This window comes from Jaculus jaculus, chromosome 1, assembly GCF_020740685.1.
Source record: "Jaculus jaculus isolate mJacJac1 chromosome 1, mJacJac1.mat.Y.cur, whole genome shotgun sequence".
NCBI lineage: Eukaryota > Metazoa > Chordata > Mammalia > Rodentia > Dipodidae > Jaculus > Jaculus jaculus.
The window spans coordinates 116,679,428-116,705,548 of NC_059102.1; the positions used below are offsets into that span (position 1 = coordinate 116,679,428).

Below are 26,121 nucleotides of genomic sequence, written 5' to 3' on the forward strand. Positions count from 1 at the left end.
GAGAGATGGCTTTATGGTTAAGGTATTTGCCTGCAAAGCCAAAGGACCCAGGTTCAATTCCCCATGACCCATGTAAGCCAGATGCATAAGGGACACATGTGTCTGGAATTCATTTACAGTGGCTAGAGGCCCTGGCTTGCCCATTCTTTCTCTGTCTTTCTCCTATCTCTTTCTGCTTGCAAATAAATAAATAAAATTTATTTTAAAAATGCCTGGACAATTTTCAGTAGCTTCCCAAGTGGTCTAGCTGTTCTTATTATCATCCTGAGTCTGTTCTTCATGCAGTAGATGAAATGATTATGTAAAAATAAGTTATAGCATGTCACTTGTGACAGTTTCTTAAGAACAGAGTCTTGAGCTCTTACTGTGACTTGTGAAATGCTACACAATCTTCCCACTCTTCTTCTTGATGTGATGTCTTAGTGGTCTGCTCCTGCTCACTCCTTTCTAGCCACATTGAATTTGTTTCCTGAAGTGTTCTTACCCTAGTGCCTTGTTCATTTTTCTTTGCCCAGAAGACTCATTTTTTTTTAATTAGGAAGATCATCTATGGCAATATCCTCCTTTATTTTTCTTCTCTGATTTATTACTACCTGATATACATATTATCATTTGATTTTCATGCATCTGGAGTTAGTTTGCAGTGGCTAGAGGCCCATTCTATTTGCTTCTCTCTCCCTCTCTCAAATAAAGGAATGAAATATTTAAAAAATTTATTTAAGAGAGAGAAAAAGTAGTAGATAGAGAGAAAGAGAATGAGTATGGGTGTGCCAGGACATCTTACCCTACTGCAAATGCACTCCAGACACATTTGCTACTTTGTGAATCTGGCTATATGTGAGTACTGCAGAACTGAACCCAGACTATCAGGCTTTTAAGCACTGTTAACGACTGAGCGTTCTCCAACCTTATTGTTTGATTTTTTTTTTTCCCCTCTACCGCTACCTCCTGTGCTGGTGTGCCAGCACACCCATCTGTTTCGGTCATCTTGAAAAGAAAAAAGAAGCTGGGCATGGCCACTCTGAGACTTAATAGCGAATTCCATTTCAGTCTGGGCTAGAGTGAGATCCTACCTTGAAAAACTTAAAAAAAAGAAAAAGTTCAGTTAAAAAGATGAATTCATGAATTAAAGTATATATTGAGAGTTCCAATGAATTTCAGTGTTTTTTTTTTTTTTTTAACCATTTGAGGCTTAAATTGTCTCATCTTTGGCTAGTGGGAACCTCTTCACTAGGTCTTGAGACATTGGGTTCGCTTCTTTTGCCTTTTGAAGTTAAAGGACATTCTAGAGTCACCTTTCTGTGAAGCTATGGTTTCTTCTTGTGAGACTGGCACTGCAGAGCCACACTGTGAACTTTGTCACTGAGTTTATCTTGCTGGTAGGCCATTTCCATGAACAGAGGTTAAAAAAAAAAAAAAAAAAGAATGAAGAGTAAGTGATTCTTGAGTTCATATTTATAATTCTCACTCAAATTCAAGAGTTGAGAGTTTATAGATACTTTGTCTCTGTTACATATTTAATACTTACAATATATATCCATACTAAAAATTGTAGTTTTATGGTTAAAGAATGTGATAAGATTCAAATATTCTAACATTGCTAATTAATTTTATTCTGTACTATGCATTCACTATTAGACTAACAGTACTGTCACCAGTATGACTAAAAATATGTTCCTTTTCTTATGCACATTGTGCTCTTCTTCTCCTTTAAAGTAAGTGTGCTGTGCTACACTGACACGGTTTTATGCCATATGCTTCCCAGCTCGTCGTCTTTCAGTCATATTTTCTGCTTACTTTATACTTACCACCTTATATCTGTGTGTCTCTAATTTTAGTTGTCTGAAGCTTGTTCTCTAGTAAATTCATCAGAACAGTTTCTGAGTTCCTACATAATGATTTATCTACATGTGTCTTTTCTACTTGAGAACCAGTTCTGCTGGAAATGAAATCATTGGTTCATATGTTCTACCCTTGAGTATTTTAAATTGATTACTCCATTTTCTTCTGACTTAAAGCACTGTTGTGAAAAAGTTTATTTTAATATTTCTTTCTTTGTAAGTCATATACCTTTCCCCCTAGGTTCCCCAGCTATTTTTCATTGAAATCTTAATAATTTAAATAAAGTATCTCTTCGTTGGGCATTCATGGTCAATATTCTTAGGTGCATGATTTTTTTTTTTTTTTGAGGTAGTATTTTGCTCTAGCCCAGGGTGGCCTCAAACTCATGGTGTCCTACCTTTGCCTCCTGAGTGCTGAGATTTGAAGGCATATGCCGACACGCCCTGCAGGTGCATGATTTTTAAAGTACCTATAGATGTTTTTTAGTTAAGAAAGTTGTTTACTTGTAGCTTCCTTGGTTTTTGCTTACTTTAGGAATTTCTGTTGCTGGCATGTTGGCTCTTTTTCCTTGAACTTACAATCTCTCTGCCATGACCTCCCGAGTATAGGGATTACTGACCTGTACCACTGCACCAGGCTCTCTCTGCCTTTCTTCTATGAATCATTTGTATCTATCTTTTTATTTTATTATGGGGGGGGGGAGGCAGATAGAGAGAATGGGCACACCAGGGCCGCCAGCCACTGCAAATGAACTCCAGACACATGCCACCTTGTGCATCTGGCTTCTGGGTTCTGGGGAATTGAAAAGAACCTGGGTTCTTAGGTTTTGCAGGCAAACAACTGCTAAGCCATCTCTGCAGCCCTGTATCTATCTTTTTAAAATTTAAATATTTTCCAATTTTTTTACCTCTTTTCTTGGAGGTACTGTCCATTGTTCTTTTTGTGCTTTCTGACTTGGTCTTCCTTACTTGTAGTGCTAGTGCTCCAGCACAGAGCTGTGTCCCCAGGCCAGGCTATTTTAGTTTTTATTTTGAGACAGGGTATTGATGAGTTTTCCAGGCTGGGTTTGAATGTGTTCTGTATCCCATACAAGCCTTGTGATCTTCTTGCCTTAGCCTCCTGAGAAGCTGGGGTTACAGGCCTGTACCTCCAGGCTGGGCCTAGTCTTCATTTCTGAACTTTTATTTTTCCTTTACTTCTGTTTCTTTCCTGAGCATTGTGGCTTCACTTTCTGATTTTTTAATTCTAATGCCTATTATATCACTGTGGTGGTTTTAAATGCAACACCCCCATAGGCTCCTGGATGAAGTATGTCAGCAGGAGTGGACCTTGGGGTGGAGTCCAGCCCTGTGTGTTCAGAGTCAGCTCATGCTTGCTGGTGCTGGCTGCGCTGCTCTGTTACAGATGTCTGATGAAATTAGCCAGCTTCCTCTGTCAGGATAAAGCTTCTGCAAGCTTGAAATACATCATTTTCTCCTATAAGCTGTTTTGAGTCAGGTGTTTGTCCTAGCAATGAGAAGGTAATTATCACAGTCACTTTAAAATTAATTAATTAATTAATTTATTTATTTGAGAGAGGCAGAGAGAGACGGGGGGGGGGGGAAGGGAGAGAGAGAACACGAACATAGGCATGCCAGGGCCTCTAGCCACTGCAAATGAACTCCAGATGCATGTGCCACCTTGTGCATCCGGCTTTATGTGGGTACCAGGGAAGTGAACCTGAATCCTTTGGCTTTGCCAGCAAGTGTCTTAATCACTAAGTCAACTGTCCAGCCCAACAGTCACTTTCTTAATTTAACTAGTTTTGAAATAGTGGGCTTTGTCTTTGATCTGTTTTGGAGCATATTTTCCAGGTGCTTTTATTGTCTAAGGGGTTTCACTCTGCTTTTTTAAAAAATCTATTTTTGTTTATTTTTATTTATTTAGAGCGACAGACGGGGGGGGGGGGATGAATGGGTGCATCAGGGTACCCAGCCACTGCAAACAAACTCCAGATGAATGCGCCCCCTTGTGCATCTGGCTTATGTGGGTCCCAGGGAATCAAGCATGTCTATTGTTCATTAATATGAAATTGGTTTCTAGAACTTTCAGAATAAGGTAGAATTCAGGAACAATTCTCTGACTTCCATGAACTCCTGTTTGCTTTTAACATGATGTTCAAAAGATGACAGCATCCCATCTAATGTTTCCTGGGTTTCTTCTCCCCCAGTTGGTCTGCACCTTCCCTTTGTTCTACTGTTCCTTCCTGCCCAGTTTTGATTTTACTCTAGCATTTATTTTCATTGTGGGGCTTATTCTAGAAGAAAGCCCTAATGGGTCAGCTCTGAAAACTTACAGGATCAAAAGTGTACTTTCAGACCTTCTTACTAAAGGCCTTTACTTTCTATATTTTGCTGAATCTACTTTTCTGTAAGTACTTGCTAGCTTCTTTTAGCATGGCTTTGTTCTTAACCTACGTTGTTTTCTTTTTTCCTGCTAAACAATGCTGGACTCTGTGGATATTGGTGGTTTGTCTTACTTGGTTACATAATTGCACATGAGGTTTTAGTTTTTCTGTCTAGTTGATCTGTGTTTTTATGTGAGAATTTGAATAGAGGTTGTGTGCAGTCACTATCATCTTCTCAGAGCCCTTTCCATGAGATTCAGTCCCCTGCCTATTTGCTCCTTCCTGTCCCCTTTGTTTTTCTGCATTGCAGGTAATCATTGTCTTAACTTTGTTTTGTTCATTTTTATTTATTTATTTGAGAGAGAGAGAGAAAGAGAGAGAAAAAATGGTCACGCCAGGGCCTCCAGCCACTGCAAACTCCAGATACGTGCGCCCCCTTGTGCATCTGGCTAACGTGGGTCCTGGGGAATCGGGCCTCGAACCAGGGTCCTTAGGCTTCACAGGCAAGTGCTTAACCACTAAGACATCTCTCCAGCCCCAGTTTTTGAGGTTTCAAATGGAATCATATGTTTTTCTGTGACTTGCTAATGTTTGTGCAGCTTTGGTTCTTAAGATTTATTCTTTCTTTAAAAAATATTTCATTTATTTATTTGCAAGCAGAGAGGGGTAGAGAGAAGAGGTACAGATAGAATAAGTGCACCAGGGCCATTTCTTCCTCTGTAAATGAACTCCAGAGGCATGCACCACTTTGTGCATCTGGCTTTACATGTGTACTGGGGAATCAAACCTGGGTCATTAGGCTTTACAGGCAATCACCTTAACCACTGAACCATCTCTCCAGCCCCAGAGATTCGCTCTTGTGTGTGTTGATTTGTTATTATTTTACTTCTGTATACTGTAATAGAATTAATGTCATAATTTATTCATTACTCTTGAGAGTGTTTCTCAAGAGTTGTTTCTAGTTTTTCATGTTACAAACAGTATTTCTATGAAAATTTATATATATTTAATGATGTACATAAGCAAGATTTTTCTCTTGGCATATGCTTAGGAGTACATGGAGGTATAGGGAAAGTAATTCTTTTTAAAAAACATTTATTTAGGGCTGGAGAGATGGCTTAGTGTTTAAGGCTCTTGTCTGCAAAGCCAGGGGACCCAGGTTTGATTTCCTCAGGATCCACGTAAGCCAGATGGACAAGGTGGCACATGCATCTGGAGTTAATTTGCAGTGGCTAAAGGCCCTGGCACATCCATTTTTTTCTCTGTCTGCCTCTTTTTCTCTTCCTTGCTCTCAGATAAATAAATAAATAAATAAATAAATAAATAAATAAATAAATATTAAACATTTATTTATTTATTTATTTGAAAGTAGGGGTTGAGGGATGCACCAGGGCCTCTTGCCATTGCAAACAAATGGCAGAGGCATGAACTATCTTTGTGCATTTGGCCATATATGGGCACTGAGGAATTGAACCTAGGCCATCAGGCTTACAAGCAAGCACCTTTAACTTCTGAGCCATCTCTCCAACTTGGGAAAGTAATTCTTAAATTCTCTTATATAATGCCAAACCAGTTCTTACTGCATTGCAAGAGCTAACCTTTGCCAGTAAGACACATACCTTTAACACTCTTATTCTTCTTCCTTATTCCTCCCTCTTTTCAAAAATTGTATTTATTTATTTACAGGGGGTGGGGGTAGCAGATAGAGAGAAGGGGCATGCCAGGGCCTCCAGCTGCTGCTACAGAACTCCATACAATGTGCCACTGTGTGCTTCTGGCTATGTGGCTTCTGGGGAATTGAACCTGGGTCCTTTGGCTTTTCAGGCAAATGATTTAACCACTAAGCCATCCTTTCAGCCCCTTTATTCATCCCTTGATTTCCCTGAGATAATCTGTCATAAGGTTTATATTTACTACTTTTTATTTTTTATTTTATTTGCAATGAGAGAGAGGGAGGGAGGGAAAAAGGAGACAGAGGGAAAATGGGCTTGCCAGGGCCTCCAGCTTCTGCAAATGAAAACGCATGGACCCCCTTGTGTATCTGGCCTATGTGGGTACAGGGGAATCCAACCTGGGTCCTTTGACTTCACAGGCAGTTGCCTTAACCACTAAGTCATCTCTTCAGCTGTGACCTTTTTTCTTTCTTTTCTTTTCTTTGAGAATGACAGTGAAGACCTTTACTGGTGCTGCAGTGCAGCAAGGCAGAAGGGGAGAAGGGACTATTCCCATGTAGTGCTCCCCCATGGAAGGCACTGGGCCTACACCTTACTCCTGAGGGGCCCAAAAACTTAAAAACAATTGTATTTCAGAGAGAGGGGGAGGGGGAAGAAAGAGAGACAGAGAGAATGGGCACGCCAGGTCCTCTAGCCACTGCAAACAAACTCATACACATGTGCCACCTTGTGCATCTGGCTTATGTGGGTACTGGGGATTTGAACCTAGGTTCTTTGGCTTTATGGCCATGAGTCTTAACTGCTTAGCCATCTTCCCAGCCCTACTTTTCCCACTTTTTTGAAAAATATGCATCACATATATGAATGAACAATAGAATGTTAGTCTCATTGCTTTCTTTAGTCTTTATTTTTTAGTGATGTTATGGATTGAGCCTGTGGACTTCATGTGTACTAAGCCTATATGATAGCACCAAGTACATCCCCAGCCTGTATATCAGAAGGCAGTATCATATGTCTGTAGTTTTCTGGGAATTTTCCATTCAACATTTTGTTGCTGAGATTCATCTATGTATTTTATTTTGTACGTAGCTACAGTACATTCCTTTTCATTACTGTTTAACCCAGTTTATTAATATCTATTTTTCTGTTGATTGAACATTTTTATTGGTTCTAGTTGTAATTGCCTTATAAAGCAGTAATAATAACAAGTATTTGGTTAGCATTTGTTATGTTCCAGTCATTTTTGTGAGTGCTTCATTTTCATAATTATCTCACTTAAATCTTATATGAACTCTGAGGTAAATACTATTTTATCCTTAATAGATCATGTATGTGAGACTTGTAGAGATTAAAAATTACCCAAGGTGTTAGATACTGAGTAGCTGGAGTCCAGATTTAAATTGCTTTGAACTCTGCCAAAAGGAACACACATTATCCTCATTGAATCTTAAATATATAAAATAATGCTGGCTTAAAGAACAGTATATTTTACTGTTCTTATTTTTAAGGTTTCACTATTTTGAATAAAAAATTTATCTTTGCTTCTTTGATTTTGAGACTTAACATGGTTTTCCGTATGTTCTTCGTCTTCAAGTAAGGTCATCTTTAGTGTAACTGCCTCATAGTGTCCACATCTGGAAATTAGCACCATCTACTGGCAGAAAGAGACAATGCCTTATATGACAACCTATACGTCAATATAGGTATTGCTTAGAAGACAGCATACACTTTCATAGAATTTTTATTTTTAAAATTAGTTTTAAAAATACATATTTTGTAAATAGTTTTTGGTTCTTTGAGGTAGGGACTTTCTCTACCCCAGACTGACCTGGATTCATTGTGTAGTGTCAGGCTGGTCTCCAACTCACGTGTTCTGCCAGTCCTTTTTGTGTGTCTCTCTCTACACACACACACCCCCGTACATACACACAGTCCAAATTGTTAAGTGGTAAAAGCAGAAGTAGTGTTGTTGTAGTGAAAATGGAGTCCTCAGTGACTAATTCTGGGAAGCTCTCTTTGCTCATTCCTAGTATTAATGTAAATTCTACTTCCATCTTTCCTTTAAAATTTAAATTTAATGAAAAAAATGTAAGATTACAACTCACATTAAAATCGGATTAGGAAATGAAAATGAAGTCATTTGCAGTTACTGCTTTTGTTGTTTGAATATTTTACTTTTGAAAGTTAATTACTGCTAAAATGAAAACAGATCATCTGTTCATAATCTAATCTACACTAAATAGCAAAATATTTTTATTTTATTAAGAACATACATAAAATTTATTATTTTAGGTATACATACATTCCTTTTTTTTTTTAAATTATTTATTTATTTATTTGAGAGCGACAGACACAGAGAGAAAGACAGATAGAGGGAGAGAGAGCGAATGGGCGCACCAGGGCTTCCAGCCTCTGCAAACGAACTCCAGACGCGTGCGCCACCTTGTGCATCTGGCTAACGTGGGACCTGGGGAACCGAGCCTCGAACCGGGGTCCTTAGGCTTCACAGGCAAGCGCTTAACCGCTAAGCCATCTCTCCAGCCCACATACATTCCTTTTTGTCTTCCATTATCTAATTCCTGGAAGTTAGTTCTATGTTTAAAAAGAGAAAAAGATTTTCAAAATATTATATAATCATGTAAATTTATTTTTATTTTTATTATTTTTTTCCTCAATTTCTATTATCATTTTCCATGATTATAAAAAATATCACATGGTAATATCCTCCCTCCCCCATCATGTAAATTTTTAAAATCATAAGCCATTTTAAAAACCTACTATTCTCAGATAATGTATTTTCCCTCTTAAATGCTTTAATTATCAACTAATTCTTTGATATATTTTGTATTTTGCCTCCAGATTAATAATGAATGATAATTCAGAAGTATTTTTCATCATGCTGAATTGTAGATTAGGGTTTAATGAATAAGTCCTGACATCTAAAGACTAGTGTATAAGAACTATAGCCTTTATTTTAGGTTACAAAGAAAATGGATGAACTATTGTGAAGCATAGGACTTGTTGCAGTTTGCTTCACGTTGCTGCCACAAAGCACCAACCATAACAGCTTTTGGGAGGAAAAGGTTTAGTTTGGCTTATAGACTCAAGGGGAAGCTACGTGATGGCAGAGGAAAATGTGGCATGAGCAGAAGCTAGGCATCACTCTGACCAACATCAGGTAGAAAACAGCATCAGGAGAATGTGCTAAACACTAGCAAGGGGAATTTGGTTATAACACCCATAAGCCCGTCCAACAACACACCTCCAGCAAGGTTCTATCTCTCAAATTGCCTTCAGCTGGGGAATCAAGCAGTCAGAATATATTAGTTTATGGGGGGCACCTGAATCAAACCACCACAGGAACTAATTGTTTTAGTTGTACAGAATCACCACTCATCTGAGTTGAGTAGATTAAATAAATGAAAGCTCCATAGTCAATGGATATGATAGTACTTGAGTGGGACTTTAAAGATGAGAAGGAATTAGTAAGTAAAGATGAAAGCGAAGTTATATGGCAGGCTGATTAAATCATTGCATCTTGGATTAGATTTCAGAAGTAATATTTTGGCAAATATTTCATATTCTGTAAATATAGTTGAGATTTCTGCCCCGATGAATCATGGGTTACAAAATTAACATGTGTTTAAAAGAGACAGGATTTATTCATACCACGTGCTCCATATTACCTCATTAGAAAGAATATATTTTCTGCTTTTAAGCATGAAATTGTCTGTTAAGAATGAAGAGAATGACAGAGTTAATTCTAAGTCAGCCTGAACCAAAGTGAGACCCTACCTCGAAAAAAAAAAGAAAGAATGAAGAGAAAAAGAGAGTATATTTTCCAGTAAATACTACTTACGGTATTTGAGGTGATGCTTTAAAACCAATGAAGTTTTAGAAACAAATTCACCAAGAATGGATAAATTATTCTTAAACACATAACAACTTAATTGGCTTAACCTGGGCTAATCCAACCAAATTAAAGCACTAGCTTCATATTCTTTCAGCTATATTAAAATGTTTTTCTTTAACATAAGCCTGTTTCCTTGTGGCCTGTCATCATTGTATAGATTTCACAGAGGCACAGGTGAAGGTGTCAGCAGGCGTTGAATTGCAGCCCCTGATTAGTTACCAAAGGCTTTTGTCTAATTTCTTTTCCCAGAGAACAAAAACATTGTATAGTTAGAGGAGTCCCTGTGCTTGGAACTGATTATACATTTGCTATACTCTGTTGCTGTGTTCTGCCCCAAGATTCTGAAACAATATAGGTGAAAATCAGGACCTGAGTCAAGCTCCATGCATGGGCAGGGAGTTCACATCCCCTCTGGCCATGACATTGACAGATGATGTATGCTTCCTGTGATTGAAAAAAAATAACCTTGTGCTCAAGCTTGTGGGGTTTTGAATTTACATTCCAAGTTTATATGTATAATTCCATTAGTTGTTTTATACCATGTTGTTAGAAGTGATGAATTAACTTTTTATTTCTATTTTTTATGATTCTATTCATGTATTAAAATGTTTGAATTTTAATTTCAGGTATATTATATTTTTTTGCCCATGTGACCTAGTTTCCCAGGGCTATTCATACCTGCCAGTTCAACTCCTGGCCGCAGGAATGAAGGAAGTGACCAGAACTTGGAAAATAGTAGGAGGAGTCACACATGCTAATAGCTATTACAAAAATGGCTGGTTAGTGATGATAGCTATTGGCTGGGCCCGAGGTAATATTAACCATATGTGTTCATAAGTATTAGTTCTTATTGATGTGCCATAACTAGTAAATAACTCTCTGGTTAATATGATAGGGATCACATACTTTAATAACAGTCTTTTTGGGAGGTAGAAACCTTATTTTTGTTAGGTAACTCAAATGTACTTTTCATTAGTGCTAATCATCAGCCATTATTTTGAGCCTGACTGACTTAAAATATAAAAATGTTATGAATAGTTTTATTAGGTACTCCTGAAACAGAGGGATTCATAGTAAATTTATTCATAATAAATGACAAGCTTGCATAATTATGCATAATTATGTGATTCATGTAAATTATAAACATTGCTGTGACTGGGCATGGCAGTACACAGCTATAGTCTGAGCATGTGGGAGGCTGGAGTGGAAAGATCACAAGTTCAAAGCCAGCTTAGGTTACACAGAATAATATGCCAGTCTAGTAAGACCCTGTCTGAAGACAAATAGAAAATACTGCTTTGTATTTTATATTTTATTCTTATTTAGGTTATTGGAAATAGTAAATATGATTGAATATGGGTTCATATTCACAATATACTAATTGCTTTTTTAAATGTAGGAATTAAAAAGAGTCCTTTAACTTCTGTTATAGTGTACTGTTCCTAAAACCAGCCATATAAGGGAAGGAATGTAGACAGAGGATTTTATATTTGTGGTCTGAAGCAAACCTCTGCACATGGCTCTGTGCTTGAGGCCCTAATTTTAATTAAAAAAAAATTTTTTTTTGATGTAGGGTCTCACTCTAGCTCAGGCTGACCTGGAATTCACTCTAGTCTCAGAGTGGCCTTGAAGTCATGGCGATCCTCCTACCTCTGCCTCCTGAGTGCTGAGATTAAAGGTGTGTGCCACCATGCCTGGCTTAATTTATTTATTTAAAAAAAGTTTTAATAGGTGGGGAGGGAGAGGGAGATAGAATGGGCACGCCAGGGCTTCTAGCCACTGGAAATGAACTCCAGACACATGCACCACCATATGCACCTGGCTTATGTGAGTTCTGGAGAATTGAACCTGGGTCCTTAGGCTTCACAGACAAGCACCTTGACTGCTAAGCATCTCTTCAGCCCAGCCAACTTTAATCTTAATCACAGTAAAGCAAAGTTGTTGCCATCTAGGTGAGAGGGAAGTACCACTGTCTCAGGGCTCTAATATATAAAGAAACCTTTTTCTTTCTCTTAGAAATATATTTTGGCAATCCTCATGGATTTTAAATCAGAAGGTGCAATTTGATTTTGTCTGCCAGTTTTGTAAGAAAATTGGTTAAATATTCTTGTTTTATTATCATATTTTTAGGTGCAGGTGGTTCCATTATCACAACTTTTGAGCAGTTGGTAAAAGGAGATTGGAAACCCAAAGGTGATGAGTGGCTAAAGATGTCCCAGTAAGTTGGTATATACTACTAAGATCTGGAAACAGTTGGGAACCTTACATGTGACTGAAACATAGATGGAAAAAAAAATGGTAATGACCATGTGAAGAAAATCAACCCATTCTTTCCAAGATTTTATGCTCAGGTGGAGTTTTTAAATAAATATCAATTCTGCTTTCTGTTAATTTCTTCCCTTAAAACAATCAATGAAAACCCCAGATTGTCCTAAGATTATGGGGAGAATATGTATTTATAAAATGAGATCTACTGGCTTCTTTAAAAGGAAATGAATCAATTATAGGCATTTGGCACTTTCATGAATGGTTATAATATAACCCACATTTCAGATTATACCTGGTTCTGGTAGTAAAGTGACAATGGTAAGAAATAAAAGAATATTATCATAAAGCTTTGTGAATTGTTTAAAATAATGTCAGCAGTCATAGAATAATAGAATGTTGGTGAGTAATCATTAAAGATATTGGGGAGGGTCTTAGGAAGAAGGGAGGAACATGTTGCAAATTGGAGGAAACGTAATCCTTGTTATATACTGGTAGAAATTGAGCCAAGTTGTTTGCTACAGTTGTGTAGAAAGCATAAATTGTAAACACTAAATGTGGCTATTTGTGCATGAGATTTCCAGGAAATATATTGCAGATACTGCATGGTTTCTTTCTTTCTCCCTCACATTCTTCTCTTCCTTCTTCCCTCCCTCCTGTCCTCTTTCCCTTCTTGAGAAAAAGTATTGTTATATTGACTAGGCTGGCCTTTAATTTACTACTGTCCTTCCTAATCTTCCTGACTAGCTGGGCATATTGGCATATTACTGCTATGCCTGGCCCAGCCTGGCTTCTTGATGCTTATAGTAAAGTCCTGGAGGAAAGGTTCAATTGAGGGTCTATTGCTAAAAGAAAGAAAATAAGACCTGATGATTGGGATGAGTGGAAAATGAAAATGTGGTAGATAGAGCATATGCATTACTTACTGATTTAAAATTTTACTTGGTTTGCAGCACTGCCAAGATAACCCTACTAGGGTCAGTTATGTTCACTTTCCAGCACACTGATCACTTAGGAATATCAAAACATAATCTTATGTTCCTTTACACCATCTTTCTCGTGACTATAAAGGTAAGAGTTCTAAGTAACTACCAATCAGTAGTACAAATCCAGCACTTCCCTTCCCCTCTCCTCTCCTCCCTTCCTCTCCCCTCCCTTTCTCTCCCCTCCTTTTCCTTCCCCTCCCCTCCTCCTTTTTCTTTTAATTGCAAGATACTGAACTATTATGATTGATTGTATATGTGCCCCAATGCCATATGTTGACAGCATCAGCCTGTGGTGATATTTAGAAGTGGTAATACTGAGGTTGGGCCTAGTAGAAGGAATTTAGGTCACTGGAAGCATGTCCTTGAGGGGTATATTGGGTCCCAGGCTTCTTCCTTTCTGTTTTTGCTCCCTAACCACCATGAAGTAAACAGATCTCTCCTGCCATGTGCTTCTGCTATGATGTCCCGCCTCTCCACAGGCACAGAGGCAGCAGGACCAAGGACCATGGACTGGCAGGCTTTTAACTTGAGCCAAATAAGTCCTATTTTCTTGTAAATAATTAGATTATTTGTGGTCTTTTGTTACAGTGATAGTGATAGAAAGTTAATATCATATAGATATTTTGTCTGCTTTATTATTTGTGGATATTTTATCCCAATTTTTAGTTTTCATTTGATAGTGCCTTTAAACATACAAACTGTTTGTTTTTGTTTTTGTTGAGACAGGGTCTTATTTAGCTAAGGCTGGTCTTGAAGATGCTGTGTATCTTTGGATGGCCTGAATAGCTCCATCTCCAGAATGCAGGATTAAAAGTGTGCATTGTCATACTTAACCTAACTTTTAAAATCCTGAAGTCCAACTTGCCTATTGTTTTTTTCTTTGTTTTGTGTTTCCTGTGTCATTTCCAAGAAACCATTGTCAAATCCAAGATCATGAGGATTCTCTGTTTAGTTTTTTTTTTTCCCTCAAAGTTTTGGGCTGGGGAGATGGCTCAGTGGTTAAAGGTACTTATTTGCAAAGCCAGCATCCATATAAAGTTAGATACAAAATGGTGCCTACAAAAGAATTTGAAGCCCATGTACCAGCCAATGCCCTTTTACAGTCAGTTCATTTGCAACAGCAGGAAACTGTAACAAAGGTGGAACACAGACACCTCGAAGGTGTCCTTTGACTTTCATATGTGCTTTGTGGCATGTGTACCCATACATGCATGCACCTATAAATAATGTTTTATCAATCTAGCAAAGGAGATATATATATATATATATAGATATAGATATAGATATAGATATTTAAATATCTATTTTATTTATTTATTAGATAGATATAGAGAGAATAGGCACACCAGGGCTTCTAGCCACTGCAGATGAACTCCAGACACATGTGCCACCATGTGCATATGGCTTATGTGGATTCCTGGGAATTGAACCTGGGTCCTTAGGCTTTGCAGGCAAGCACATTAATTGCTAAGCCATCTCTCCAGCCCCACTTTAGCTCTTTTATTTAGTTTTGTAACTTGAGTTACTTTTAGTGTATAGAGTGAGAAAGGAGACAACTTTATTCTTTTACTTGTGGATATCTAGTACCAGCATTATTTATTGAAGAGTAGTTTTTCACACATTAAATGGTCTTTGAAATCTTATAAAAAATGAGTTAATATAAATTCGAATATGTATTTCTACATTCTTATTTTATTCCATATATATGTGTATGTATGTATGTGTATACACACACACACACGTATTTACAATTGTAGCTTTTTACGTACTTAGTTTTGAAATCAATCATGAATTCTCTGGAGTCTTTTCTGTTTTAGAATGGGCTGATTATTCATCAATGAATTGCCATTGATGTTTAATATCACCTGGACAGTTTCTGCTAAGAAGCCAGCTCTTGTATTGACAGGAATTGCTTTAAATCAATTTGGCAGTTACGCTTTTTAATTTTTTTTTTTTTTCCTAAGGTAGGGTCTCATTTAGCTCAGGCTGACCTGGAATCCACTGTGTAGTCTCAGGGTGGCCTTGAACTCATGGTGATCCTCCTACTTCTGCCTCCCAAGTGCTTGCCCCCGCCCTTTTTAGGTAGAGTTGCAGTATAGCCCAGGCTAACCTAAAACTCACTTTTGTAGCCCTAGGCTGGCCTCACACTTATGGCAATCCTCCTACCACAGCCAGTGCTGGGGTTAAAATTGTGTGCCACTTTCCATCTGGAAATGGTTCTTTTTAAAAAGTTATTTTTTTATTGACAATTTCTATAAATACAGGCAATATGCCATGATCATAATTCCCTCCCAATACTCCCCGTTTCCCCTTTCTAATTTCCCCTTCCACTGAATCCCTTCTTCTTTCCAATTAGTCTCTCTTTTGTTTCAATGCCATCATTAATTTTTTTTTTAATTTATTTGCAAGAGAGAGAGAAGGGGGGGAGAGGTGGGGTTGGGGTGGGGAGGAGGAAGGGAGAGAATGAGTACACCAGAGCCTCTAGCCACTGCAAATTTACTGCAGATGCTTGTGGCTACTTTGTGCATCTGGCTCATGTTGGTCCCTGAGAATCGAACCTGGGTCCTTTGGCTTTGCAGCAATGATGCAGACAGAGCCATGAAGTTCTCTAATAGTTAGAGAAAGAAGGTATAGAATGAGAAGCTGGAAAGGAGTGGATGAAATAAGAGGAAAATAAGGAGCTAGCCTATGAGAAGGTTGGTCTGGTCATTGTGTTGAATACTGTTGAAAGGTGTGCTTAGATAATGACTTGTTAAATATAAAAATAAGGGCAGTTCTTAAGCCCTTTGGGAGACAGAATGTCATTTAAATAGTCAGTCAGATCCAGTCCCTGTCTTTGAGATGTTGTCTAAAAAGTAATTTGAGAGTCTGTTTTTATTTTTTTATTTTATTTATTTATTTGAGAGAGAAAGAGAGAGAGAGATAGACAGAGAGAGAGTGAATTAGAGAATTGGCACTGTAGGCCCTTAGCCACTGCATTCAAACTCCAGGTTCTTGTGCCACCTAGTGCGCATGTGCAACCTTGCACTTGCTTCACCTTTGTGTGGCTGGCTAATGTGGGATCTGGAGTCGAACATGAGTCTTTAGGCTTCACAAGCAAATGCCTTAACCACTAACCAATCTCTCCAGTACAAGAGTCTGTTTTTAAACTTTGTGAGAATAGGGACTAAATTTGCTGTTTTCCTCACTGCACCTTAGCACATATAATCAGGTGACATTCATTTGTTGACTGATTGAGTAAATGGTTAAAATGTTCATTCACAGATGTTTCTGTATTTAATTCTAATGTATTCATTCATCTCAGAATGTACACCAGAAATCAGAAAACATGTTATGCCACATGTCATTGAAAGTGCACTGTAGAGCAAGGCAACCTTCATGGGCAAAAAAGACAAAGTTTAATGGGATAGGTGATTGAAATATACTGTGAAGGATGATTTGGTTTGAGAAAGTAGAAGTGGCAAGGAGTTTGTTTTGGGTGGAGAAGATGACGACTTATCTTTGGATTTTGCTCATAGATATGTTGCAGTCTTTGAGTTAATCATGTGAGTGACATGTTTCATTCATTCATCGAACTTTTAAAGCTAAGCACTAAGAGGGTTTATAAGTGTCATTTGTGCTCCAAAAGAAATTACATCATGTGTCACATTCTTTTTGGCAGTTTGAAATAATGTAATGTCAGGTGTTAGGTAGAGCATGTGACAGAACTGTAAGTAATTGCTTTACCTCAGTTTACCTATACTTTAGGATATATTGAGAATACTGTTACCTTTAGGACTTCTTCTCTTTCTTTTTAAGCAAGAGACCATGAAGCCAAAAATTATTTACTTTAAGTAAAATATCTTTTCTTTTGAAAGTTTACTAAGTAAATAAACAGTTTTATAAGTTATTTGTAAAGAAACAAGGGTTTATTCTCTTTGCACAGATATATTTCTGTCACCTTGCTAAATTAAGTGTTCATTCCCTTTGTCACAGTTATATTGCTGTCACTTTGCTAAATCTAGGATTGCCAAGAAGCTACATTCACAGAAGTCTGTCCTTGAGCAGTAATTTCTAACCAGCAATACTCCTCAGCTGAGTGATGAGACTCTAGGTAGTGGAGCTTCTATTAAAACACTCTACTTTGAAAAATACTTATTAGTTCATGTTCTCATTACTTTAAATCTTGATAGTCTTCTCTTTTGGATTTTGTAAAAAGGCATTGCTGCTTTTCAGTAGACTGTTGTTTTTAAAATCAGAATTTTAAAAACTCTTTTATCAGCAATTTATCAAGCTAAGCTCTAACCCAGAAAATTATACTGGTACATCTCATTGTAACTATTTATTCTAATGGAGTAAGAAAGCATTTTTTGTGTCACTCTAGCCCAGGCTGACCTGAAATTCACTATGTACTCTCTCAGGGTGACCTGGAACTCATGGTCATCCTCCTGCCTTTGCCTCCCAAGTGCTGGGATTAAAGGCATGTGCCACCATGTCCTGAAGAAAGCCCTTTCCTCCCTCCCTCCCTCCCTACCTTCCTTCCTTCCTTCCTTCCTTCCTTCCTTCCTTCCTTCCTTCCTTCCTTCCTTCCTTCCTCCCTCCCTCCCTCCCTCCCTCCCTCCCTCCCTCCCTCCCTCCCTCCCTCCTTTCTTTCTTTCTTTCTTTCTTTCTTTCTTATTTTTAGTTTTTTTGAGGTAGGGTCTCACTCTAGTCCAGGCTGACCTGGAACTCACTGTGTAGTCTCAGGGTGGCCTCGAACTCACAGCGATCCTTACTCAATAATGGCATAGACTTGAGTGTTGACATAGACTCCCCACTCTTCCAAATGGTCATTTTTTTGCAAATGACCACATTCGTATTTGTGCCTTTACTTTTCACTTGTATGGTAATGGCTTCCATATCTAGTCCCTTAAACAGTTCTGGGCACACCTCTGTTATTACTTCACAGTAAACTCCAGAGAATTCATGCTTGATTTTAAAAGTAAGTATGAATAAAGCTACAGTTACGAGTGGTATGCCAAACACAGTAAGGACTGATTATGACCTATGATTTGAGATAGGAGACTTCATTTTCTCTTTTCTATTTTCTAATTGCTGATTTTCTTACTTATCTCTGACTAGCTTTAAGGCCCTGGAAGAAAGGGATGGTGTTCAACATTTTTCAGGAAGTCAGGTGTAATGCATGAACAGATTACGTTAATCCTGTTGATAGATGTTTGGGCCTTGTTAGGCTGTTTTAGTCCAAGCTTTTCCCTTGATGGAATATAACCCTTTTTAGGGTATCAATTTAAATCCAAGATAAATCTCTGGGCAATCGCATTTTAGCTGACCTTAAACTCCAACCTATCTTCCCAGAACCAAACAGCAGGCTGCTGAAGGGTCTGTGCAGTTGCTGCTGTCTGCTAAGCTTCTGAATTCTTTTCCTCATGTATGACAGTTTGGGAGTTGATAATTTTTAGGGAAGAATTACACATGGGCTAACATGGTTCCCTTGTGCCTGAGCCTTCGATAGCATTGGCTTTCTCTTTTACTTATCTTTTAAAATTTACTTATTAGCATACAAAGAATTGGGTTTCTTTGTGTTAGTTTTAAAAACTTATTGGTAAGCCGGGCGTGGTGGCGCACGCCTTTAATCCCAGCTCTCGGGAGGCAGAGGTAGGAGGATCGCAGTGAGTTCAAGGCCACCCTGAGACTACATAGTTAATTCCAGGTCAGCCTGGGCTAGAGTGAGACCCTACCTCGAAAATCAAAAAAAAAAAAAAAAAAAAACCAAGAAAACCAACCCCCCCCAAAAAAAACCTTATTTGTAAACAGAGAGAGAACAAAAGGAGAGGTCTCAGAGAGAGAGAAAGAAGGGAGGGAGGAAGGGAGGGAGGCTTTCTAGGCCCTGCAAACAACTCTAGACACATGTGAAACTGTGTGTATCTAGCTTACATGGGCCCTGGGAATCAAACCCAGGTTGTCAGTCTCTACAACCAAGCACTTTTAACCCCTGAGCCATCTCTCTAGCCCCCCCTCATGATGATGTTTTCCAACAAATTTTTTCAGTTCTTCCTCACTCTTTTTTCCCTCTCCTCCCTTGTGTCCTCTTACCTTCAGTTTGTCCTCTTTTCTGCTTTCATACTACATTTCCTTTTGTCCTTTTCCCCCTTCTCACCTTCTCATCTTTTGTTTCCCTCTCATGGTCTCCTATCTTGAATCATAGGCCATATTCAGCCAGCTGCACATTCTTTTTTTTACATACATGTAAACAGTTAAACAGTTATGATCCACATATAAGAGTGAGCAAGTAATTTTTATCTTTCTAGGCTTGAATTGCCTCACTTAGTATAATTCTTTCCAATCCCATCTATTTTCTTGTGAATTTCAGAACTTAATTTTTTTTATAGCTGAGTAAAACATCTTTGTGCATGTTATGTACATTTTCATTATTCAGTCATGAGTTGATGAACATTTAGATTGGTTACATTTCCAGTGTTGTGAACAGAGCAGCAGTGAACATGGATGTGCAAGTATCTCAGAGGTAGGATATAAAGTCTGATTCATATGGTAGATCAATTTTTACTATAAACAGTAAATTAAGAGTTCTTTCTCCACAGCCTAACTAGCATTTGTTGCCATTAGTTTTCTTGATGATAGCCATTTTGACAGAGGTGAAATGAAATATCAAAGTGTTTTTAATTTTCATTTCCTTTGTGGATAAGGATACTAAAATTTTTTAAAAAATATCTTTTGGATATTTGCATTTCTTATTTTGAGAAATATCTGTTCATTTCACTAGCTCATTTGTGGGTTGCAGTTTTATTTTTTAGTTAGTTAGTTTTGGTCTTTAGTTTTATATATTCTAGATAAATCAGTCTTCTGTCACAACTAATAGTTGACAAAGATCTCCATTCTCTAGGCTTTCTGCTCACTCTGGTGACAGTTTTAGTTATGAAGAAATTTTTTCGTTTCATGTAGTCCCGTTTGTTAATTGTTGGAATTATTTCCTGTGTGAATCAGTATTGTGAAAATGGATGTATTATCCAAAATAATTTACAGATTCAATGCAGGTCAACACAAAGTTCCAATGGTATTCTTTTGAGAACTAGAAAAAGAAATGGCAATGCAACAGTCCATATGAAAGCACAGAAGACCATGCAGCCAAAGGAAATCTAAATAGAAAGAACACTCCTGGAGGCAAACAATTCCTGATGTAAAATTAGACTGAAGAGACATAGTGACAAAGGCAGCTTGTACTGGCACAAAAACAGACACATAGACCAATGGTATAGAATGGAAGACTCAGAAATAAACCCACACAGACATAGTCACCTAATTTTTAACAAAGGTGTCAAAAATATACACTGGTGGGCTGGAGACATGATTTAACGGTTAAGGTGCTTACCTGCAAAACCTAAGAATTTATGTTCTATTCTCCATGTCCCACTTAAGCCAGATACACAGTGATGCAAGTGTGCAAGGTTGCACATGCGCACAAGGGGGCACATATGCCTGGAGTCCAATTGCAGTGGCTGGAGACCCCAGCATGCCAATCCCCACCCCTTGCTCTCTCACATTAAAAAAAAGGCCAGTCTATTGGGCTTGCCTCAAATAAATATAAATATATATGTATGTACATGTATATACATACACATATACATACATACATACACATGTATACACACACACACACATAAACATTCACTGGAAAAGAAGCCTATTCAACCGATGTTCCTAGCCAAACTGGGCTTCCACCTGCCAAGGAATGAAAATAGATCAACATCTTTCACCTTGGTCAAAGACCAATGCAAAATGGATCAAAGATCTTTGTCTAAGGCCCAAAATTCTGAACATACCAGAGAAAAATATTGGCACTATCCTAGAAGTTAAAAGAACTACAGTAGCATTGGGTGTCTCAGAATCTACCTTATACCACCTTAGCCAATTCAAACAACTGCTTTCTGGTTCTGTCTTGTTCTCAAAAGAAAAAGCCACGGTTAAAGCAGGGTGTACTGTATTCAGCTTCTTGCCTCCTTGGGGTAATAGTCCCATCAGATTCGGTCTTTGTTAGTGATTCTCTAGTACCCTTTTGTAGTTGTTTTGTATATTTTCACCTTTTATATTGGTTCAAGTAAGAGACTAGGTCTGTTATAGTATAAGACTATATGCTATATAGACTTCCAGCTGATGAGGTCCATGTGCATGCATTAAAAATTGTTTTTGCTTATTTTTACTGGGATCAAATTCACATAACAAAGGTCCCTAAAGTCTACATTTCAGTAGCATTTAGTACCCTCACAAAGTTGTGTGTATATGAGTTTTGATTTATATAAATGCAGTATCTGAAAATTGTGTTCTGTCTTATTTCACCTAAGAGTATGTTCTAAGAAGTTTTCTGTGTTATTTTTTCTATTTATTTTAATTACATGGGATGCATTTTGCTTAACTAGTCTTCTTGTGGGGGACATTTGCTAATTTTGTAACTTCCTAATCCCTAGATTATGTTGTCGTTAATAAGGATTTATTCATGCTATCATTCTCGCTAAGCAAGTGGATTATATAAGGGCCTGTATAATAGTATTATTCTGAAAATGTTTATTTTGATTTATTTTTGTAATCTGGAGGAATTGATTCTTAGATCTTAGACATATCAATTTTCCTTTGGATATATTATGGCACCAGCTTTGTTTTGGTAGAAGAAGGAGTTGGAAGTACTCTCCAGTATGTAAATAATATATGTGAACATTTGGAAGTACACACTTTCTGCAATCCTTCTTCAGATAGTACTCTGCAATTCACTGAAATTCTATGACTGGGTAATGCCAATCTATTTAGTAATTACTTGAAATCTTGCTATTGCAAACTGCTTCATCACTTTACTAGCTTTGTAGTTTTGTGAGAATTCCAGAGTCTTGGTCCTACATCTCTATGGTGAGGGTAATAATAATCGTTGCATCAATCTAGAAAATAAGAATAATGTAGAGTCCTTAACACAGTTCTGACTTGTGTAAAGTACATGGTATTATAGTTGTATTGGCCATTGGTATTGGTGTAGACTGTAGATAATACTTTATCTTAAATCTATTGAGTATGAGTTTTGTAGAAATAGCTACACAGTTCATTTGGTATCTCAAAATAAGGTACCTTCTATTATTTTTACATTATATTAATGAGTTAATTTTGTTACTTTATTTATTTGAGAGAACGAGAGAGACAGGGAGAGAGAGAGGCAGAGAGAGGAAGAGAGAGAATGGGCATGCCAGGGCCTCCAGCTACTGCAAATGAACTCCAGAAGTATGTGTCCCCTTGTGCATCTGGCTTATGTAGGTTGTGGGGAATTGAGGTCCTTTAGCTTTGCAAGCAAATGCCTTAACTGCTAAGCCGGTTCTCTAGCCCGAGTTATTATTTTTTTTAAATCCATGTAGGAACGATATCTTTCTCAGGACTTAGCTTATTTTCTTCTCCTGTAGTTTAAGTTAAAAAAAAATTGAATTATTTTTTCCTTCTTAGTTACTTTTCTCTCAGTTTTGAGAAATAAAAAGTGATTAAATGTGAAATTAAACTCCCTTCCCTCTAGGTAACCATGATGATTACAAAGTCTCCTTTGGTACCCCTTGCGCCATTAGAGGATATACTGAGTCGGATGCTGTTTGGTTGGCAGCAACAGATTCCATCCTGTGAAAAGAAAACTGAAACAAGACCAGCTTCCAATGGTCCTTGCTCATCAGCTTCAGAAGCCCCAGTGGATGCTGCAGATGATGCTAAAAAGAAATACGCTAAGAAGACTGAGTAAATTCACTCATGAATTCCAGAAAGCAAAAAATATTTTTTCATATTTACTTGTTAGATTGTAATATTTCTATGTAAATGATGTAAAATAAAGATTATAAGGGATGGAGGTGAGAAAAAGGAAGAAATTCTTTGGTTTAGGGAGACTGTTTTCTTGATTGTAATGAGTATCATGTGAATCTATTTCTTTGACATAAAAGATTCTCATGGCTATTGAAGAGTTTTATATTGAAAAAAGAAGGGTAATTTGTTGAATGTTGGAAAAGCAAACTATTTGAAAATTATAAGGTTCTCAAGGATTTAGCATTTTTAAAAAAATTAAATATTTTTAAAATGAGTCTAATTGTGCTTTATTCATTAGAATTAAACGTTTACTTCATATTTACCAGTGTAATGCTTAGATATGAAAAACACTTCCTATTTAATTTTGAGCATTGAGAGCTTTTCCTGAGACACTTTGTAAGTGAAAGTAAATTGGTAGTTTATTTTGATATATAAGCATAATAATTTTGCCCATATTAAAAATACCTGAAATTTGATTATTTTTATTTCCAAGATTATTTGTTCAGTGAGACCACAATATTGTTATGAGTATCAAATGAACTATTTAATGCTCTTGATTTTTAAAGGCTACTTTTTTTAAAATCAGAAAATCAGAGTTGTAGTGTGTGTTTGTGTGTGTGTTTCTTTTTGAGAAAAGAGTCTCACTGTGTAGTCCAGGCTGTCCTCAAACTTGTTATCATCCTGTCTCAGCCTCCTGAGTGCTGGCCTTATAGGTATGCCCAGTAGACCTATTTAATAAGCTAGTAATCCTGTGCTTTATAATTTCATTTTTGAGCTTGGGTTATTTTTTTCCCTTATCTCCTTACCACATTTCAACTATAGGAAGAATGATTGTCCACATTTCACATGTTCTTCCTAACTTAGTTGGTCTAAATACATTGGTGGTAGTTATCTTAATTCAGCAGACAGTATTATTTCCATTTAAAATGTTTTCTTCTACATCATCTTTATAGTAGCATATTCAGTTTTTTGTCTCTTGATAGTTCACAAATGGTTATGATTTTATTAATTTTGTTTTAAATGAAAACATTTACTTTCATGTGAAAATGCTCAGCACTGATGAGAATTGTCCTTGAACATATATGGTAGTAGCCAGCTAATGAAGAAACAGAGAAACTAAAACCTCATGTGGTTGTCTATTTGAATGAAGAAGTAAGACATTGAATATGGTTTCTTTCTGGCAAAAGTAAGACATTGAATATGGTTTCTTTCTGGCAAAAATAAAAATAAGGCTACTAAATGATAGGTTTTCTTGCCTTATTTTATGGGTACAAGTCCAGTTATAACAGTAAGACTCTATGACATTATTTCTTATGCCAAGACCATGAACCTATAACCTGTATCAGGTATTTTAGGGTGGTCTAGAAGTACTCAAATCACATTCAGATTGAAGGTTCTATACTTTTACTTGCTAAATAAATATTTTTTTGGGGGGGGTGGGAACACTTGATTATCTTGAAATGTTAAAATGTTTATTTTTAATATTATGAGAGAAAGGACTAATTTGGGTTCTGTATTATATTTGATACTCTAGTTAAAATCTTTTCAAAGTTACCATATTATTAATTATTGTCCAGTTTTGAAGTTTTAATTTAACTATAGTTGAAATAGTAAAAATCTTGTTTTATATTTGTATTAAAAACAAATCATTAAAATGTCATTCAGTATCAATGGACTGTTTTTTTTAATATTTTCTTGAGGTTCAGAGTCCTCTGTTGTTTTGTTTCATGAACACAAAATGATTACTCTCCAAATGGTACATTGCTATAGACTTTATTAGTCTACACAGATATCCTATATCCACTAATCCAGTCAAAGCTGTGCTGGACAGTATGGATTAGGCTTGATGCGTCCTTCCTGGAATTGACTCGGGCCACCTACAGAGACTTGGCTTGGATTTATGAATAGATTGTTACACTCCTTGTCCAACATAAAGCATGAATGAGGTCTGTAGATGTGCATCACACAGCCCAGCTAATTAGAGGTGGCTCTGAAGAAATGAAGACATGGAGGAGGGGAGGGAGAGGGAGGCAAGAGGAGAGGGGAAGAGAGGACACCTTGTCATTTACAAAACTCTGATTTTATCCCCTAATAAAATGTGCTCAAATGGATATCAGTCTCTTGATTTATCAGGTTCTTCAGTATCCCTTGCTAAAGGAGTATGTAGACCAAATGTGTAGGGCGGATAGATTTCAGTGAAAAGGCTACACTAGTGGGCCCAGACTGAGAAGAGAGAATTGAATATGGGGGAGCCTCATTAGTGCTTTTGGTTTTTTTTTTTTTTTAAATTCCTTTCAGCTCAGGCATCTTTCTATTCAAATCTGCTAAAGGGAAGGAAGGAAAAAATTGACTTCAAATCACCAATTGGATGCAATAGAGGAATGCTGAAATGCAACAATGTGTTCAAGAATGCTCTACTCTACACAAAGCTCTAGAGTGCTTTCCCAGGCAGAAGTCAGTTTTGCTGGTTTGTTCACTTGCTTATTTATCAGATACCGAGCGTCAGTATGGGTCAAGAGCGTGCTAGGTTCTGAAGATACAGAATTTTTAAAAGAGAAAGGCCTGCTAGCATGAAGTTTACATTTCACGGTAGGTAAGAAACAAGTGTTCTTGTGATAAAGGTAATGAACAGTAAGTAGGACCTATGGATAGAAAGTGAGGGAACTTTGAGGACTTGTTAAAATATGGTTGTTAGGCTCACATTGTTGTGTATTGGCAAGATGGTGGTAGAGAGGGAGCTAGTTAGCATTGCAAGTGGGCTGGACTATAAAATCTCAAGACCTGTCCCCAGTGACCCACCTGCTCCAGCAAAGCTCTGCCTCCCAAAGGCTCCCGCTTTCCCAAATTGCCAACAACTGGGGACCAAGAAGCAACACACATGAGATTATGGGGAACATTTTACATCCAAACTGCCACTGTGCTTATCCAAAAAGATGCCGTGTCATGCCAGATCAGGCACACTACAGGTTCCAGTAACACTGCAAAGGCTCTGGTAATAGGTAATTGAGTGACTGTGTTGTGCCCCTCCTCTGCTCTGGAGTCACAGCACTTCTTAGCCCAAGGTGCTGAGTTTTTTATCTTCCTGTACCAGGGTATTGCTTCACTGAGGCTCTGTTAAGTGAGGGGTTAAGCAAAGCTGGGTTCCCACCAGCTTTATCCTGTGAAACCCAAGTTTTCCTAGATGCAGTACTTCTCAGTTCCTGCTTTACTGTTTACTTCTGGATACTGATGTATCTCACAGCC

At 37.5% G+C, this 26,121-nt stretch overlaps 1 protein-coding gene across 1 annotated transcript in view; it reads left to right on the plus strand.

Moving 5' to 3' along the window:
- Nucleotides 1-24,545, plus strand: part of Tmem38b (transmembrane protein 38B) — a 48,182-nt gene extending 23,637 nt beyond the window's left edge. Inside the window, exons 3-6 of the mRNA XM_004656982.2 lie at nucleotides 10,441-10,625; nucleotides 11,945-12,032; nucleotides 13,033-13,150; nucleotides 22,604-24,545. Coding sequence (XP_004657039.1) covers nucleotides 10,441-10,625; nucleotides 11,945-12,032; nucleotides 13,033-13,150; nucleotides 22,604-22,819 — 607 coding nt within the window. The 3' untranslated portion in view covers nucleotides 22,820-24,545. The remainder of the gene's footprint in view (nucleotides 1-10,440; nucleotides 10,626-11,944; nucleotides 12,033-13,032; nucleotides 13,151-22,603) is intronic.
- Nucleotides 24,546-26,121: the final 1,576 nt, after the last annotated feature.